The sequence below is a fragment of the Haliaeetus albicilla genome, chromosome 19 (assembly GCF_947461875.1).
Source record: "Haliaeetus albicilla chromosome 19, bHalAlb1.1, whole genome shotgun sequence".
Classification (NCBI taxonomy): domain Eukaryota; kingdom Metazoa; phylum Chordata; class Aves; order Accipitriformes; family Accipitridae; genus Haliaeetus; species Haliaeetus albicilla.
This window is the reverse complement of record NC_091501.1, coordinates 1133167-1150144: the sequence shown is the minus strand read 5'-3', so window position 1 is coordinate 1150144 and position 16978 is coordinate 1133167. Positions and strand designations below refer to the sequence as shown.

Genomic DNA, 16978 nt, shown 5'->3' with positions numbered 1-16978 from the left:
AGTAGCTCTTATTGCGTGGAGTGGGTCACACAAGTTTACTGAGTTATCCTGTTCCTACGGGGGACAAGACTGGGGGTTGGGGTCAAGGCTTGGGCCGAAAATAGACTATCCCAAAGGGACAGGGCTTCTTTCCCTGGCTTCAGCCAAATAACATGCCTCTACCCCATCGCTGCAGCGAGCAGGTGCTGCATTTGTGGCTGGAGGTGCTGTGCTCAAGCCTGCAGACCGTGGAGAAGTGGTTCCACCCCTGGTCATTCCTGCGCAGTCCCGGCTGGGTACAGATCAAATGTGAGCTTAGGTGAGTGTCCCCATGGGCCTTGCAAGGGTCTGGAATGGATTTCCTCCTCCTCTGCAGGAGGTGGCCCTCCCTATGGCTGGCCTTGGGCCCTCTCCAGTGAGGAGCAGTGTGGGCTGCCCAGATATCCCCACTGCAGAGACTTCTGTGTGCTGAGGCAGCAGCAACTGTCTAGACTGCTTAATGTGATGCACTGCGCCTGCCTGATCCAAGAGCAGAGCTTGGCTCCTGGCGAGCTGTCGTGACAAGCAGGCAGCCTCTGCCTGCCAGCAACCTCCTGCTGTGCCCTGCACCTACTCTGATGGAGAGGCTGCCTTTTCCACCCCCATGTTCTCCAGGTCCTCTGCCAGCCACCATGAGGCCAAGCAGGGAACAGGGAATGTGCTAGAGAGACAGCCTGACTGTCCCTGGCTGGGAAGGAGTCAGTCGCTGGCTGACTCCTGGTTAAGTGAGGGAGCGATGTCAGAGGCTGAACGTGGCTTTAGTGCCTGAGCTCGCACAAAGCACATCGCTTGGACCCCAGAGCACACATCCACGCTGCATGCTCCTGGCCCTCCTGCACTCCGCAAAGCCACATCCAGTCCCAGGGAGCTGTAGAGCAAACCTCCCGCCACCACCACCACTACCACTCCAGCCCTGTTGCTGCTGCCGTTCTGCGGGAACTGGTTTTTCTCCATGCCACCCGGTTGCCTCTGGCCCCAGTGCGGAGTCTGGGAGCATCCGTAGCCAGGAGCAGGCCTGTATGTACACACCTCGGGGTGCCCTGTTCTCCTTGTGCTGCTGCGGAAGGGGAGGAAGGGAGTCCATTCCACCTCTCTGCTGCCTGTGTCCTGTGGGGCAGCGCTAGTTCAGCACAGCCAAAGGACCAAGCGCGACTGGTTCATGGCTGGGGCCAGGTTTATGTGGAGCAGGAGTGGAGGCTTATGCCGTATTTCTCCTAGCCAGCTTCCTGTGGAGGGCTCAGCTCCCTCACTGCAGCAGGAATCGGAGGAGATACCCACACAGGAGTTTCCCCTGAGCCTGAAAGAATGACGAGCTTGTTGCCAGGAGGTCTGAGCTGTGTGTCTCTGTCCTAGGGACAGGGTTGAGGCTGTGCCTGCACCCCCTGCTTAGAGCCGGGTCTGATGAGGGAGCTCCAAGTGCCATCCCCATGCGGCAGTTGTCCATGGGGGTCAGGACACTTCTCTTACTCCAGGGAGAGAGAGGGGGGAATGCAGAAACTCTGAGGTGCTACTGGCAGGGGTCTGCTTTCTAGAGAGGAACCTGCAACTCCCCCCATTGCCGCTGCTTGCAGTCCTCAGCCATGTGTGTCTGCCGTCTGCCCGTGCCTCCCTGCGCTGCTGTGTCAGGCTCTGTAGGGGTTGCACTTGAGTCACATCTTCAGGCTTCTCTTTCCAGCCTGAGCCTGGCAGGGTGTGAAGCCCAAAGAGGAGGGGGAAAGAGGGGATGAGTGGCTGGTGCTGCCCTTTCAACAGCAACAAACAAGTAATTTCATCCTTGTAAGCTTTGTGGCGTGCCGGGCCAAGCTGAGGAGCCGGTGCAATTGTGTGCCTGGGGCGCAGCAGTTGTGGGCACAGGCTGGGAGTTGTGGTCTGGGGGGGTGTGCTACCATCGCTCTCTTCCATTGCAGAGTCCTCTGCAAATTTGCCTTCAGCCTCTCTCAGGACTGGGAGCTGCCAATAAAGAGGGAGGTGAGTAGGTGGCATCTCTCATTCTCTCCCTCAGCCGGGGGCTTCCCTCTCCCATCTTTGTGCTCCAGCCCATCCTCTGCCTCCTCTTGAGCCGGCACCGGAGGCTGTGGATGGGGCTGCTTTCCCTGCCAGGGCAGGCCGTGCCCGGGAGCTGCGTGCCAGTGCTGGCAGGGGCTGCTGCCTGCCCCTGCCCAGCTGGGGCAGAGGGAAATGGCGGCCCGTCCCTTCCCCGGTGCTCTCCAAACCGCAGGGCCTCTCCCTGTTTCAGCTGCGCGGAGGTGGGGAGCGCAGAGGGCTGCTCTGTCCAGGCGCCGGAGACCTCGGTGCGCTTTGGGGCTCTGCCCGCAGACGCGACCTCCCTTTTTCTGGGTGCGGTGCACTGACCCGGCTCTCTGTGTCGTCCTGCAGGAGAAGGAGAAGAAGCCGCTGAAGGAAGGGGTGCAGGACATGCTGGTGAAGCACCATCTCTTCAGCTGGGACATAGATGGGTGACCCCCACCCCGCCCCATCCTTGGGGAACCTTCTCAGTGGCGCACACTCCTCTCCCCCACCCCCATCATGTCTCACCCCCTGCCCTCCCCCCCCTCCCCCACTCGTATCTGTGACAAAATCCCCCTCGGGGGGGCTGCCAGGCCACCGGGACAGACGGCGGCAGCGCCAAGAGGCCGAGCTGCAGACCTGCGAGGGAGGTGATGGTGGAGGGTGATGCTGCAAAAGGGACAAGCGTGTTCTGGCCACAAAAACAAGTTGCCCCCTCCCAGCCTTCCCCAGCTCTGCCACCCCCACCTCCTGCCTGCCTCTACCCTGTCTCCCCCCTCCCCGTGCCTGGGGGAGCTGCCTGGCCCGCAGCCCCTCACGCGCAGCCCCATGGGCCAGCGGATGTGTGGGTGCGTGAGCGTGTCTGCTGCCGTCGCTGTGGGGAAGAGGCAGCCCGTGCGGGGTGGCTTTGATCCGTGAAAGCTGGTGCCATTGGCGGGTGGCACCACGGGTGCGAGTGGAATCGGGCTGGTGAGAGGCTTGTAGGGATAGCACATCTCCCCGCCCCGGGCCAGCCAAGGGCTCGCCTCTGCCTGGGAGAGGGATGGCAAAACCTGAAGCACTTGGGAAAGTTCCTCTGACCTGGAGCAGGGACTGAGAAGAGGGAACTGGCATCGGCCTTATCCCACCTCCCTGGCACTGGTGTGTGGGGTGTTGACAAGAGGTGCCCGACCCTAGGGGATGGGCCTTGTCTCCTCTGGGAGCAGACAAAAACCCCTTCTCCCCTAAACAAGAGTGTTTCATGCTGTCATTTTAGTCTCTAGATGATTTTTACTGTTAACCAAAAAGCTGTAAATTAACTCCAGGAACGTGTATATTTTGGCACTGTTGTAGCTCAGGACGGGGTTCAGGTTGGAGCTGGCTCAGGGAGACTAACTCGTCCTCCTCACCCTGCGGCGGTGGCAGGGATGCAGGTCAGGAGTGGAGAATTGCTGCTTTGTGGTGGTGGCTCTGGATATGGAGTCTGTGACTTTCTACTGAAAGCGCTTGTCTGTGAGCACAAACTACTCATGAAATGACACTAGATTCTTACTTTCCTTTATTCGGTGGGTTTGTAAATAAACTGGATCTTGGGAGAGTGCCGGGCTTTGGCTTTGTTTTTTTTGACAGGGCCAGGTCTAGATTTAATTCTTAATTTCTGCCGGTTGATTATTACGATCCCGTTTCTCCGCTGGCATCAAGCTGAGGTCTCCTCCCCTCGGGCTCCTCACTGGCCTCCCACCGGGGCAGGAGCAGTTGTGCCGCCAGCACTGGCAGCCCTGCCTTGCCTCTCTGCTGCCAGCCCTCCCCCAAGTGCAGCTCCGCAGCAGAGCCCCAGAAAAGCAAGAAATACTCAAAAACGAGGGGGTGTGGGGACACTGCAGGAGGAGGGCCCTTAGCAAAGGGAGCGGGGCTGGCAGAAAGCAGGGCTGGGTGGTGGTGGATAGCAGCGTTGTCCGTACAACAAGCAGCTTTTCCAGAAAAAAAAAGGTGGAGTCTTGGCTGCAAAGCGGGACAGGAACAGGGCACAGGCCTGGGAAGAACCCTGTTCAGAAGCCCAAGGTCGTGGGAGGGTGGGAGTTAGTTACAGCGTATTTATTGATGTGAAAAATGAGTGGTTTCAGTCAAAGTAATTCCAGTTTGGCATCTGGCTGGGGAAGGCTGCAGTGTCACCTCACCACTGTAACGAACGGCTGCAGTCCAGAGCAGCCTGCAGGGCTGGGGGAGGCTGTAAAAGCTGCCTGTGCTTCTCCCACCATAAGACCTACTTCTGGCTGCAGGGTAGGTAATTTCCATACACAGAGGGAATCTCCCTGCAGCTGAGACGAGATGAGGCACCACCACTCAAGCTTCTTTTTTTTCTGGTTTGAGAAAGACCCAGAGGGATCACCCACCCTTAGCTGGAAAAGGCAGAGTGGCCCCAAGCCCTCCCACCAGCATAGCAGAGAAGTTTTTGAGCACGTGGCTGTTTGTTTGGAATTTTTTTAATAAAATGGATTTTTTTTTTCAAATATTTGTAACTGAAAAAATAATTCAATTTAAAGATCCATTCTCTCCCCCGTTAACTTGTCACTTTTATCCTTTTCCAGTTGAATACTCGCTCTAGATCCGATGCCCCAACACCATCTGTCTCCAGTGGTGCTGGTCACCCCTCACTGTTTGCTGCATAGTGGAAGGGAGAGTGCGTACTAGTCAAATACACATTACAAACAAGTAGTGGTTACAGCAGAAAGATTCAGGATTACATTCAAGGTAGAGGCAGAACATCAGACTTCGTTTTTCCCAGTGGGTGCAAAAATGTACGTCCAGGGGAATACCTCTTCCGACAAAGAACTATTGAACTATTATTCAAACAAATAATAGTAAGAAAGCAGAGAACTGGGCTAGCCTGCTCTGGGCACTGCTTGGGGAAAAGACTTCCTACTATTTCCAGGGATGAGGCACCATCTTCCCCTCTGCCCATGGGCGCTGGGTTATGGCTCGCTCTCCTGGCAGAGGGGCTCTGGCAGGTTAGCTGCTTTCCTCAGGAGGTGAGGCTCTTGGTTCTGTATCGTCTGGACTCCTTGAGGGCTCTTGAGCCCATCAGCCAATTTCAAGTATGTTGTTGGGCAGATATAACATACTTAAATTAATTCCTACAAAGTTTCACAAATGAAGGTGGGTGGGTAAAGGTGAAAGGGAGCAGCTGTGAGCTCAGCCTTTCACCCTCAACCCTGGGGAAGGGCTATATTGGTAATGGGCATTGGCAGCTCTCTGCCAGCAAAGACAGGGGTGCCTGGCCCAGCGTGAGGAACCGTGGCTGGGTCAGGCCGGGAGTGCTCCCACCTTCCTCGAGGAGCTCATTGCACTTCGGTAATTTCATTCTTTGTTTACTGTTTGCAGCTTTGTAATTATTTGTATAAAAGATATCACACAGCTGGTTTTCGTGGGGGCTACTGCTCACTGTGGGCTAAAAGCAGCTGATTTTGCTTCAGTTTGACAAATAGGTACCCTCACTTTTTCCCTGTAGCAGTTGAAAGATCCTCCCCTTGCCCCCCATCCTTTCCTCCTAAGAAAGCACTTGCCTCCTGCACCCACCTGGTCCCATGGCTGGGCAGCTGCCCCGGGGGAGCTCTGTAAGGCAATTAATTACTAATGCACTCTCTGCTCCCAGTGAGCACCAGGGCTGCACCAGGAGAGAACTAGGGAGGGGCGGGGGGGTCAAAGAGGGTGTCCATCAGTCCCAGTTATTCTGATTTTTAGGACATGATACTGTAGTTTGGGCAACAGAAAGTGGGTGCCAGGGGGGAAGGGGGTATCCCTCTCCAACCCAGACACTGAAGGAAGCAGATAAGAGGCTCTGACTTGCTTACAACTGGGGGGGAAGAAGGGGGCAGAAAGGAAGGAAGCTGCCAGCAGGCTTCACCTCCAACTGATTAAGTGGCTCCCCATGCAGTTAACAAGCAAATAGGGCTCAGGAAAGCAGGATTTTCTCCCAGCTGCAAAACAGGCATGACCCCCCAAGCTGCCAGTTTGGTGGCTGACGGAGAGCACAGTGTGCAGGGCTGGCAGTCACCTGCCCTGGAGCAGGGGTACCTGCCCCCCCCTGCAGCAAGGCCCCCCCAAGAAGAGCGCTGGGTACCAAAGGGGAAGGGGAGCACCATGTGCCCCTCCCCAGCAGGCAGCACTGCAGCCCGGCGTGGGGCAAAGGTGAGGACAGCATCCTCAAGGAGATACTAAAAAGGATGGCAGTTTTTTTCCTTCCAGTGCCTGAGCAGGGTCAGCACCTCGGTCTGTACGATTTCAAAAGCCACTGCCTCCAGCCCTGCCCTTGGGAACTGCCACCCCACAGCCTGGACCCAGCTCAAGGCCAAAGCAGGGACAGCTGTGTGGCCAGGCAGTTGCATGGAGCACAGCAAGGCTACGGCTCACCAGGTAAATAATATGGCGGTGAGCTACTACTAACAAATACAGGAATTTAAAAGTGACGGGAGTAACAGCACAGGAGAGAGCCACAGGCCTGGGTTTCCAACGCAAAACCCTGCACAAGTAATAGCATCATCATGGCTGGGGGGGGGGCGCTTGGGGTACTTGTGCGCCTGCTCATCAGTCAGCAGCCCCAGGCCCTTTGTGGCCACAGCTGGCTGGACACAGGGCAGCAGCTCCCAGTAAGCAGCCATTTGCTTTTGCCTTTTACCCCGTGGGCCTGGAGGGAAGGAAGAGCGGAGGTCAGCTGCCCGTTACTTGCTTTCAGGCTCCCACTTGTCCCAGAAAGCGGCCCTCACGGTCGCACTCCTGAGCTAGGACCTGCGTTGAGCCTCACAACACCCTTTTTGCAGTGCCGCTTCCCCTTCCTTGCCTGTTGGGCTGCTGCTTTCTGCTGGGGCACCTGCTACAGGGAGGCAACAGCACAGCTGAAGGCGAGAGACAGATTGCACATGGCCCCTAATGATATGTTGCTCATCGCTAGCTGTGCCCCCCACACGCTCCCCAGGACACACGGACAATTTCTTGTCCCTAACCCCCACCACAGACTGACTGCCCTGCTCACCTGGGGATGTCACCAGCGCTGTGGCAGCTGGGGGGGACAGGGGTGTGCCTTAAGGCTAGCTTCCAGGCACAACCAGAGGTCTGGGGCAGCGAAGGACAGATTTTAACATATAAGGACCTGGATTTTAGCACCTTAAAAATCTGTTTTGCAGCCCAAAGCGAGTGAAGCAAGCAGGCAGGCCTCTGCCAAGCTCAGCAATATTTGGGAAACCAGCTGAGACATTACCAGGTTGGGGTGGGGGGAACCCTGGTTCCCTTTGGCTACGTTTGGAAAAGGTGCCTGTTCTGCCCAGCTCCTCGCAGCCCTGCGGCAGAACAGGCCCTCCCCTGACAGACAGGAGGGGGTGCAGAGGGCAGCCGTGCCCCCAGCCGACTCTCCCGCCTTTTGTGTCCTGCTCCGGAGGTAGAATCCCCTTCTGCAACCGTTAAACCTCCTTTATTTGCCAATCCCAGCGAGGCGTGGGGTGCCGCTTCTGGAAACGGCTCGGGCCCGGTCACGCTATGCCCCTCTGCGAGGCGTGAGGGAATTCGTGCCTGCCTCCCATGCGCTGCCATCGCTGTTCCCGCCTGGAGGAAGAGGGGCGTCCGGCTCCACTCGCACCCGAGCTGGGTCAGGCTGCACTGAGGGGGCAGGAGACCACCAGCCCCGGAGCTCCTGCAGCCGCTTCTTCCCCCAGCAGCCGTTCTCCCTGCCCTGGCCCGGCCCAGGCAGCAGCGACTCGAGCTGCGGGTCTGCCTTTGCTACCACTGCCGGCTTCGTGCAGGAAGGACACTGTTGGGGGAGGAGTACAAATACTAGGAGCTCGTCTCTTTTTTTTTTTTTTTTCCTTTTTTTTTTTTTTTTTTTTTTTTTTGGTTGACTGGCCTCTCCCCCCCTGCATGCCTGCGCCCTCCCACTCCCATTCCCTTCAGTCTCTGCTCACAGAGTTACAAGCAAGAATCCCAGTGCAGCTGCAGATCGTGTCCATCAAGGAAGTCTGTGGAAAAGAGGCTGGGAGCCGCAGTGCTGAGGGGAGCCAGGCTCATGACGGGCCCCCCCGGCAGCTCCAGCCAGTCCATGCTGTCCAAGTTAGCCTCAGCCAGATCCAGGGCTATGCCCCCGGACGGCTCATGAGCAAAGTGCAATTCCGAGGTGTCCATAGGTGAAGGCGGGTGGTCCAGGATGGCCGAGCTGCTCAGCATCTCACTGTGGAGGTCATCAATCAGGGACAGGGGCTCCGGCCCGTCATGGCCTGCTGTCAGCAGCGGGAGGCCGGTGCTGCTCTCCAGGAAGTCCTCCAGCCGGCCCACGGGCACCGGCTGCCCCAAGGACACCGGCACCGCCAGCTCTGAGGAATGGTGGCTGCTGGGCGGTGGGGAGCAGGCTGGGGCCACGGGCGGTTCTTTCCCAGCTGGGGACGACTGATCCTTGAAGTCAGCAGAAATCTCTGTACAGGGAACAAACAGTCAGGCCAGGGGGAGGAAAAGCTTGGCCGAACACCAGAAGGACCCACCACTGACCAGCCAGACCGAGCCACCACCAACCACCAACTGGGATAAGGAAACTCATCCGCTGCCCGCACTTGGCTTGCTATGGGGAGTTTTCAGCCCACCTCCGGGGAATTCCAGCTCTGTCCAGTATCACAGAAGAGATGTGCCCAGGTCTGATGCAGCAGAGCCACCGAGAAGCTTTCTGTCATACTAATGCCTGACTGACATCTCCCTCGGTGCCTTAATGACTCCTGCCAATGCTAAAGGCACTGGCAGGGCCGCAGGAGCAAAGACCTGAGCCATGACAGACTCTCCACTCAGTGCCCTATAAATCCCCAGGCTCAAACCCAAAGAATGGGAAATGCTTTGTCTCCTTACCTCCACTTTCGATGAGAATGTCAAACAGGTCATCCATCTGCTGGCTGGAACAGCCATTCTCCTGGGGAGAGCGAGCACAGGATTAGCTTCCTATTTACCAGGGGAGCTTCCACCTCCAGCAACACCCTTGGCCGCTGGCTCTCCTCCCTCGCCCCAGGGATGGGGCTGTTATCTAAGCAAGAATGAGCACACGGAGGCATGGCACCAGAATCCTCCATAACCCTCGGCTGTTACTGGAGGGGAAGGTATAGTCAGCAACTGCTGTACCAACAGTCATCAGGCAGCGACTGGCTTGGGATCTCTACCTGTGGTTTGGGGTCTGCCCCAAACCCCCCAGAAGGAATTCAGCTAGGAAAGCACAGTTGTGTCTCCATTCTCTATTAGTGGCCCAGATCAGGAATCTAAGCAATTTTACAATGGCAACATTTCACCTGCTCTCCAAGAAAACCTGGGAGAAGAACTGCTCTCACCTGGGCCTTTGGCTGTTGCTTCATGGCCTCTTCATAGCCTGGTGGCTCTTTCATTGGGACCGAGGGAACAGGGAGAGGAGGTGGAGGAGTTCCAAAAAGCGACGTGTGCTGTTGCTGCTCCAGGTCCATCTGGGATGGGGAAGGGGCAGCAGGAGAGCCGGGCTGCGATGAGGGCTGTTTAGAATGAAGGCAGAAGGTGTGACTGGGGAAAGTCTGCATCAACTCTGGTCTGACAACTGCTTTGAGACACCACCACCCCCTCCCTTGGTGAGTACTGCACAGAGGTCTGCACTGCTCTGCTGCCAGCAGCCTGGCTTCTCCCGTGTACTCTGTGCACTATGCCCTGGCTGCAGGGGAGGAAGACAGATTTCCCCTCCAACTCAGAGCTGGAAATCTTTTGCTGATTTTTCTAACGCTAAAGCAACCATGCCACAAACCGCCACCAGGCTGCTTGTGGATGGGGAGAGCCTCATCTGTCCAAGTGGGGGATTCCTCTAGTGCTTTGGAGAGAGAGGGCACTTCCCTTGTTGCATTCAGCCTACTCTGCACAATATATCCAGGATCTCTCTCTTACCCACCTCCCTCTGCAGTGCCTGCTTTGGGGACACAATCAAGCTTCACTAGCAGCAAGTTTCACAGCCTGATGGTGGGCGGAGAGCACCAGAGCATTCAGCAGCACAGAGACCTCCAAAGGAAACCCCAAGTGTTGCAGGAAGTAGTGCTCGTGACTCAGCTTTACCAGATGAATCAGCACTGAAACTGCTCATAAGAAAAGTTAAAACATGGATCAGGTCTTTGCCTCTGCAGCAGTTACACATGATCCACACTGAAGCTTGTTCCCCTGGAGCAGTGATCCCCGGGAAGTAGCTGAATGCCAGTTCCAACACTTGTACGTGTTGGTGCTCTTCCCCATCCTGTTTTCCCTGGAAAGCTGTTCTTCTGTTCTGTGACCTGCAGGTAGAGGAGCGACCCTGGGCCCCGGCCAACAGAGCTACTCTGGGGTCCACTCTCTTCCTGAGAGGGGCTGGAAACTGGCGTTGTGGCACAGGCCACTGGGATGTGCTGGGAGGGTACCTTTTTTGATAAACTGGGTGAGCCAGCTTTGCCAGGAGCACCAATATTCAGGGACCTGTTGTGGAAACTGTTGGGGAAGAAGGGCTGCAGGTTTGGAGGTGCTGAGAGAGACAATATGATGTGGGGCAGCTGCCCCTTGACCACCTGCAGACCTGGCTTCTGACCCTACAGGGAGGCAAAAGGATTAGGAGAGTCACTACAGATGCCTCCACAGCACATGAGCTAAGGGAGTCTGAGGGAAAATGTGCCTTCGTTTAACTTCTGCATTTCCTCAAAGGTCTCCAAGCAAACTAAGGCACTGACCCTTTGCAAAGTGGATATCCCACTCCGACTACACTAGAAATGACTCCTGTCTTCACATCCTTTCCAGGATCTGACTTGGAAGTGATCCTCCAAGCTCTAAAAACTCTTCATAATCTTTCTGTATCTTAATTACATGTTAGAGAGAAAGCTAAGTGGGCTAGAAAGGGAGGAGATGCACAGCAGAGCCTCTTTACAGCCATCACCTGGAGAACGGGTAAAGCCAGAGGTGCTCTCTTTTCTGAACAGGCATTGCACTTCACAAAGAGATGATTAACGGGTATGCTCAAAGGCACGGGAATGGAAATCACAGCGTGTTCATCAGTACCAGAGAGTAAAAGGTCACATCCTTTTGCCCCTCTCAGAACTTATATGCCACCTTCAGTAGCAGACATACTGCCTACACCACCCTCTCTCCATGTAGTAGCCACCTTTTCAGTTCAGCAGCACTCCTTCAAGAATCAGGGACACCACTGTGAACCAAGGCTGCCCACTCTGGCCTCTCATCTTTTTTAACTGATAGACAATGCTTTTTTAAAACACCAGCTGGTATTCTGCCCAGAAGCTAGTAGGCAGAAGGGCAGAAGAAGCAGAAGGGCAGAAGCTAGCAAATTGTCAGGGTTTAGCCCCAAGCTCTTTGCTGTAAAGCCTCCACATCACTTCCAAGCGTGCCCATAGGGGAAGACCTCATGGACACTTAGCGCTCCTGAAACCTCATGCCTGATGGGCTCTCCATCACAGCTAGTTCAGCAGGAGGCAGGGGAATGGAGAGGCTATGCCAGGCACCCCTTCTGCTGCCACATTCAAGCTGAAAACCAAACACTCCGTGCAGCTGCAAGCTGTGGCAGAAGCTGCTGTGAGATCTCACTTGCTGCGATGATGGTCCCTGACCAGGATTGTGCATGTGTCCCCTTCCCATCGCTGCTACAAACCCCAGCAGCAGGCAAAGAAAAACAAGGAAGAAAAGTGAGCAGGCAGTAAGCTACCTTTCTGACAGATTTGTTTAGTCCTCTGGGCTGCTGCTGCTGCAGGGGCTGCTGCTGCTGCTGCTGCTTCTGCGTGGGCTGCTGCTTCTGCTGCTGTGTGGGCTGCTGAGGGGTGCTTGCAGGTAGCTGACACGGTGGTTGGCTGGAAGTTTTAGCGGGCGATGATTGTACTCTCTGGAAACAAAAGGCTATCCATGAGAAGTTATTCCCCAGACACAACATGGAGAAAGGCTTGTGTTTCTTAAAGGATTTATGAAGTTTGTTCTTCCCCACTCTTTATTCTTTAGGAAATTGAGTCAATCATTCTGTTTCACCAAGCAGAGAAACGAGACTGGGGTGGGATTCAGAGTCCTAAAAGAGGAGGTAATACCAGTCTAAATCCCTGGGCTACCCATGACATCCCTTGAGGGCTGGCAGACCTGACACAGGATTTGTCCCCTTCTGGAGCAGCGGCTGGAGCTCAGGTAAGGTACCCTGCAGTATCAAGGGTGACACTGGATGCTGATACTTAGACAGCTGCCTAGCATCTCACCTGCTACACAGCAAATGCAGCCTGCTCAGTGCCTGTCCCTGACGGTAGGCACTGCCACTTGCTCTGCAGAAGGTGCAAGAAATGTAGCAGCAGAGAATGAAAATCTTCTCTGATGCCATGGAAGATGCTGGGGTTTGACTTATGCTATAAAACCTGGGGATTATTTATCCCTTCCTGGAAGAAACACTCAGAACACTTCGGTTAAGTGCTGAGCTCATGCCAACAGGGGAATAGTAGATCATCTCCGACGAAAGACTCTGTTAACACTGAAATAGTGACATGCATTAAAACAAAGAGCAGTCAAAAGGCAAAAAGCCTGCTCCCAGAGTCTGATTTCAGCTCTTGGTAGATAAGGTGACCTATCTATCACTCTGACTATGCTTTCTCCAGTAAAGTACAAGAGGTGAAATACACTCTGCTTTTTTACTACCACAGGCATAGTTGTTCTTTCAAAAACTAGTGAAATGTGGAAGCAAACCCTCGTCCTCCAAGCCTGAGATCCTGCCTGACAAAAGGCAGAACCATGGGTTTGGAAGAATGCTGAACAGCCTGTGATGCACACAGTCAATCACGCATTGCTGTACGCAGTTCATCATTGTCAAATTCCAGTCTTTTTGCTGAAGATCTGCTTACACTGCTCTGTTTTACAAAGCCATGATCTACCAGCCATCGTAGCAAGCAACTCAGCCATTTTAGTATTTACTGCGTTGAATTTCCACCGTGTTAAGTCATCCTACGGTAACCTGAACCACAGGAGCGGGAAGAGGGAGAGAGGAACCCAACTGCCTGCAGCAGGGATGTGATCTAACCCTTGCCTACCTGCAAGGCCGGGCAGCTACTCCCTGCCTTCCCGTGGGGCGAGAGGCCCTGCCTCTCGGCGCTCTGCTTGGTCACGGTGAGGACGATGTGGGTCCCTGTGGAGTCGGTGATGAGGGTGGGGGGAGGGCTGCCCTTGATGAGGTCGCTCAGGGCGCTCCCTTGCTGGCCAAGGAAAAGCCGCGGGCTGTGGGACTGGCACAGCGGCTCTGCTTCCGCAGCTGGCACCTCCTGCTTCACCATCACGGCTTTCTTTGGCACTGGGCTTGGATTCAAAGTGTCCATTTGGCTAGCGGTTGGTGCAGGGCTGAATTGGTCTGTTTGGCCACTGGATTGCTTTGCAGACTGGCAGCTCAGGAAACCGTTTTCACTCTTGACCTGGGTGCCAAATGCTACTGGGTTAGAGGCAAGGGCTGTTCCTTCTCCTGCAGCTGCTGGGGCCGGTAGTGACTGCTGAGAGCGCTTCTCCTGCTCTAGCTGTAGCCTAAGCATCTCAACCAGCTGCTGCTTCTGCTTCAGCATGCGGGTGAGTTCCTCGATCTGCTTGTCCTTCTCCTGCAGCATCTGGTCTTTGTCCCTAACTTCTGCATCTCTGCTGTTACCAGTGCTACACCGCTCTGACCTGGGTGCTGCATTTACGCTGCAGGAGGCAGACTTGGAGTTTTCTTCCTTCACCAGGAACTGCACTGGAGATGCCTGCAAGGTGAGCTGGGTCAGGGGTGAAGTCACCATCTCTCCAAAGGTGTCTCCGGTGGCCGAGTTCTCATCCCCTGTGCTCATTTGTGAGCGCTCAGAAGGAGTTGGAGAAACAGGAGGAGTCGAGCCTGTGCTGCCAAACTTCATCACGCCGCCACCGGTGACTGTGGCCACAACTACTTCTGCTGGTGCAATGCCAGTGGTGACCAGGGCTGGCCCTGTGCTCAGCCTGGCAGCTGGGAAGGCTACCACCACTTCGGCAGCTTTTGGGAGGATGGCTGCTGTGCTGGGCTTGGGAGTGGGGGTTGCTTGGCCAGCTGCACCGTTCTGCTCTTGGTAAACTCGGAGACGCTCGATCAGGTCCGTCTTTGTGCCCGAGACAGGCAAGGCCCTCAACTTCAGCTCTTGCTTCAGCTCTGCTACCTGGTATGTGGAAAAACAGAGGGCAGCATTAAGAGAACATACACTGTAACCACAACAACTATTAACAGCTACCAGAGCCATGGGGCAAAGGACTAAACTGACACTCCTGCAGGCCAACAAACCTGCACCTCAGGTACAGACTGCAGGGTAGCAATACCAGCTGCTATCACTAACTCCTGTCAGTCCACCTCAGCCCTGCTCTGGGGCAGCAACATCGTTCAGTAGTGCCCTCTGAGAATGGCAAAAAAGGGGCTGTGCAGCTTCACAAGACATTTACCTTCATCTCATCTAGGTTGGCAGGGAGAGGGCCAGGCTTGCCCACTGCAGCATTACTGTTTTGTCGCATCAGCCCACTGGAACCAGAGGATACTGAAGATGTGCTGCTGACTGTGGCGGAGAGATTGCGTACAGCAGGGGCACTGGCACCACTCTGCTGCTCTCCTGGAGGCCTGCAGGGAATGAAAAAACACAGGCATCAAAACCAAGGTGGAAAGGCACCGGAGGCCCTCAGTGTCAACAATCATATACGTTCAGAAACGTCTGGGTCACTAGCGTCACCGTAGACATTGAAGCACACCAATGCCTTTGACTATATCCATGCCCTTTACTCTGCCAACCAACTCACTTCAGCTGCTTTTGTCTGATCCATCTGACACCGGCCCTTTCTGAGGCCCGCTGTAATCTAACAAGATTGAGTGCGTTACACCCAGTCGCCACACCTCACAGCCAGAACACAATCTCTCTGATAACAGTAGTGGGGAAGCGAGTGCTTCCTAAGAGAGAGCTGCCATTTAGGACCCATACTTTGGTGGGGCTGGCAGGATGGTCTGATAGTTGTAGTGCTGCTGCTGCTGGTTGAGGATCTGAAGCTGGAGAAAGAGCTGCTGCTGCTGCAGTATTTTGGCATAGGATGAATCCATGGGAGGAGCTCCCTTGTCCTGCTTTTGGTCCGGGGGAATATACTGATGATATTTAAGCTTCTTGACTTTCGGCTTCAACTCCTTGGCTTTTTTACTGCGCTGAGACTTCTCACTAGCAGACTTGGGCTGGCTTTGCTATTTAGAAGAAAAGGAGGAAGCAAGTGAGAATGGAAACACTGAAATAACGTAACACCTCATGTAAACCAGAACACACACTGGGATTTTCATTTCAAAATTCTCCAGATTTGACCTCAGGGTCTTTCCATGCTTCTCTAACTCAGGCAACAGTATAGTCACAGCACCCGCAGCAGCTTACACTGCACCATAATGCAGGTCACCTTTCCCAGCACACCAGATCACTTGCTCATCCAGTGCAGACTCACTGAGTCTAATTATGGATAACGCTGATTGTTTCAAAACATTCTGCATTCAGGATCCATTTTATAGAAGATGAATACATCATGGAACAGAAAAACCTATTAAATATGTTACAACTAGTGTCAGAGGAAGACACTAGTGAGAAATAAGCTTTCCTTCCTTTGCATCTGTTAACACAATACTTTCAACTCTAAACCTTCTTCAGGGTAACCATCTTATCTTCCTTCAGACTACAACGACAAAGAAATTACCCAAAATAGTACCTTAATGAGTGTTGGTGGGGGCTTGGCAGCAGTAAGAGCCGCTCCATTGGTAAGACTAGGGGGCAGAAGAGGAGGAGGTGGCAGAGGCGGGGGTGGCTGTTCAGGTAGGAAAAGTGTTTCACTGGAGTCTGCACTAATCTGCAGTTGGGATGTACCCTGCAGGGACAGAAAAAGGCATAATGAATACACATACGAGGAGGGGAACAGTTTAACAGAGTGCAGGAAGTGTCCACTTACAGGGAAGCAGCACAGGTTTCGAGTCATTAATTAGACTCCTTTAACCCACTGCTTCAGTTGTCCCTGAGAAGCAGCACTTCTCAGGGCAGAAAAGGAATCAAAATCCCACACCTGTATTACCCAGCTTTGCCCGCCAGAATCAGTCACACACAGGCTGTATCACCAAGTAATGACTGCCCCCTTCCCCACATGGCACCACTATGGGGGCTTTTGAATAACCAGAGGACTTCACCAACACCACACAGAGCTAAGACCCCTTGTGAAATCTCACAGACTATACCTTTTAAGGATCCCTCGGTCTCACATTTTAGGATCCTCTGCCACAAATCAGCAGTAGCTGTGAAGCTCCAAGGCACTGCAGGAGGCCACCACATTCTCACCTGAGCTAGTGATGGGCCAGTGGTGCTAGGGAGAGGCTCACAAATCCGGGAGTCCATCGGCGATGGGACAGACCCCTGGGACTCATGGCTGGCTGGCTGTTCTGGGGAGAGGGCATCACTGCTGTCCTCATCAAAGGAGGAATTGTCTGCAACCTTTGGGTAGTTCACCTGTCCAACTGAAAACACAAAACATCAACTGTGGTCTTTAAAGTGGAATAAGAAATTATTTCACTTGACACTAGATGTTTCACAAAGATAATGAAGGCATGGAGATAGTTGTGTCTGAGTTGTGCTTAAAACACCAACTAAAAATGAGAGAACAGAGCCCAAACTGGATCAGTTTTAAGTGTTTACATTCATCTCTGCTGTCAGTAGAATAAAATGATGCAGACTGGGGTGAGCCATTTCCCTTGCTTCTTAGCCAGACAGGATCAGGAAGTATAACAATTGCTATTTAACTCTCCCCAAACCCAGATCTGTGGCATGGCTTATTTGATTATCATCTGGCACCGAGGAAGAAGGTGGTTAGACAGTGTAAGGTTGAGTCATGGTTCCTTTGGTGTTCATCCTGTGTGGTGGAAGGTAGATCCCTCTTCAAGACAGAATCCCAGATTGTCCTCTGG

General features: G+C 54.2%; 2 protein-coding genes across 6 annotated transcripts in view; one reads left to right on the top strand and one right to left on the bottom strand.

Annotated features, from left to right (window-relative positions):
* SGSM3 (small G protein signaling modulator 3) overlaps positions 1-3601 on the top strand; it is a 31278-nt gene extending 27677 nt beyond the window's left edge. For all 4 annotated transcript variants that reach the window (XM_069807151.1, XM_069807149.1, XM_069807150.1 and 1 more), the window contains 3 exons: positions 176-298; positions 1926-1986; positions 2395-3601. In XM_069807151.1, the coding sequence (XP_069663252.1) occupies positions 176-298; positions 1926-1986; positions 2395-2478 (268 nt within the window). In that variant the 3' untranslated portion in view covers positions 2479-3601. The remainder of the gene's footprint in view (positions 1-175; positions 299-1925; positions 1987-2394) is intronic.
* Positions 3602-4469: 868 nt separating this feature from the next.
* Positions 4470-16978, bottom strand: part of MRTFA (myocardin related transcription factor A) — an 80570-nt gene continuing 68061 nt past the window's right edge. For both annotated transcript variants that reach the window (XM_069807148.1, XM_069807147.1), the window contains exons 6-14: positions 16356-16531; positions 15739-15894; positions 14982-15232; positions 14455-14626; positions 13062-14177; positions 11711-11884; positions 9351-9524; positions 8881-8941; positions 4470-8459 (exon numbers count right to left, since the gene is read on the bottom strand). In XM_069807148.1, the coding sequence (XP_069663249.1) occupies positions 7960-8459; positions 8881-8941; positions 9351-9524; positions 11711-11884; positions 13062-14177; positions 14455-14626; positions 14982-15232; positions 15739-15894; positions 16356-16531 (2780 nt within the window). In that variant the 3' untranslated portion in view covers positions 4470-7959. The remainder of the gene's footprint in view (positions 8460-8880; positions 8942-9350; positions 9525-11710; positions 11885-13061; positions 14178-14454; positions 14627-14981; positions 15233-15738; positions 15895-16355; positions 16532-16978) is intronic.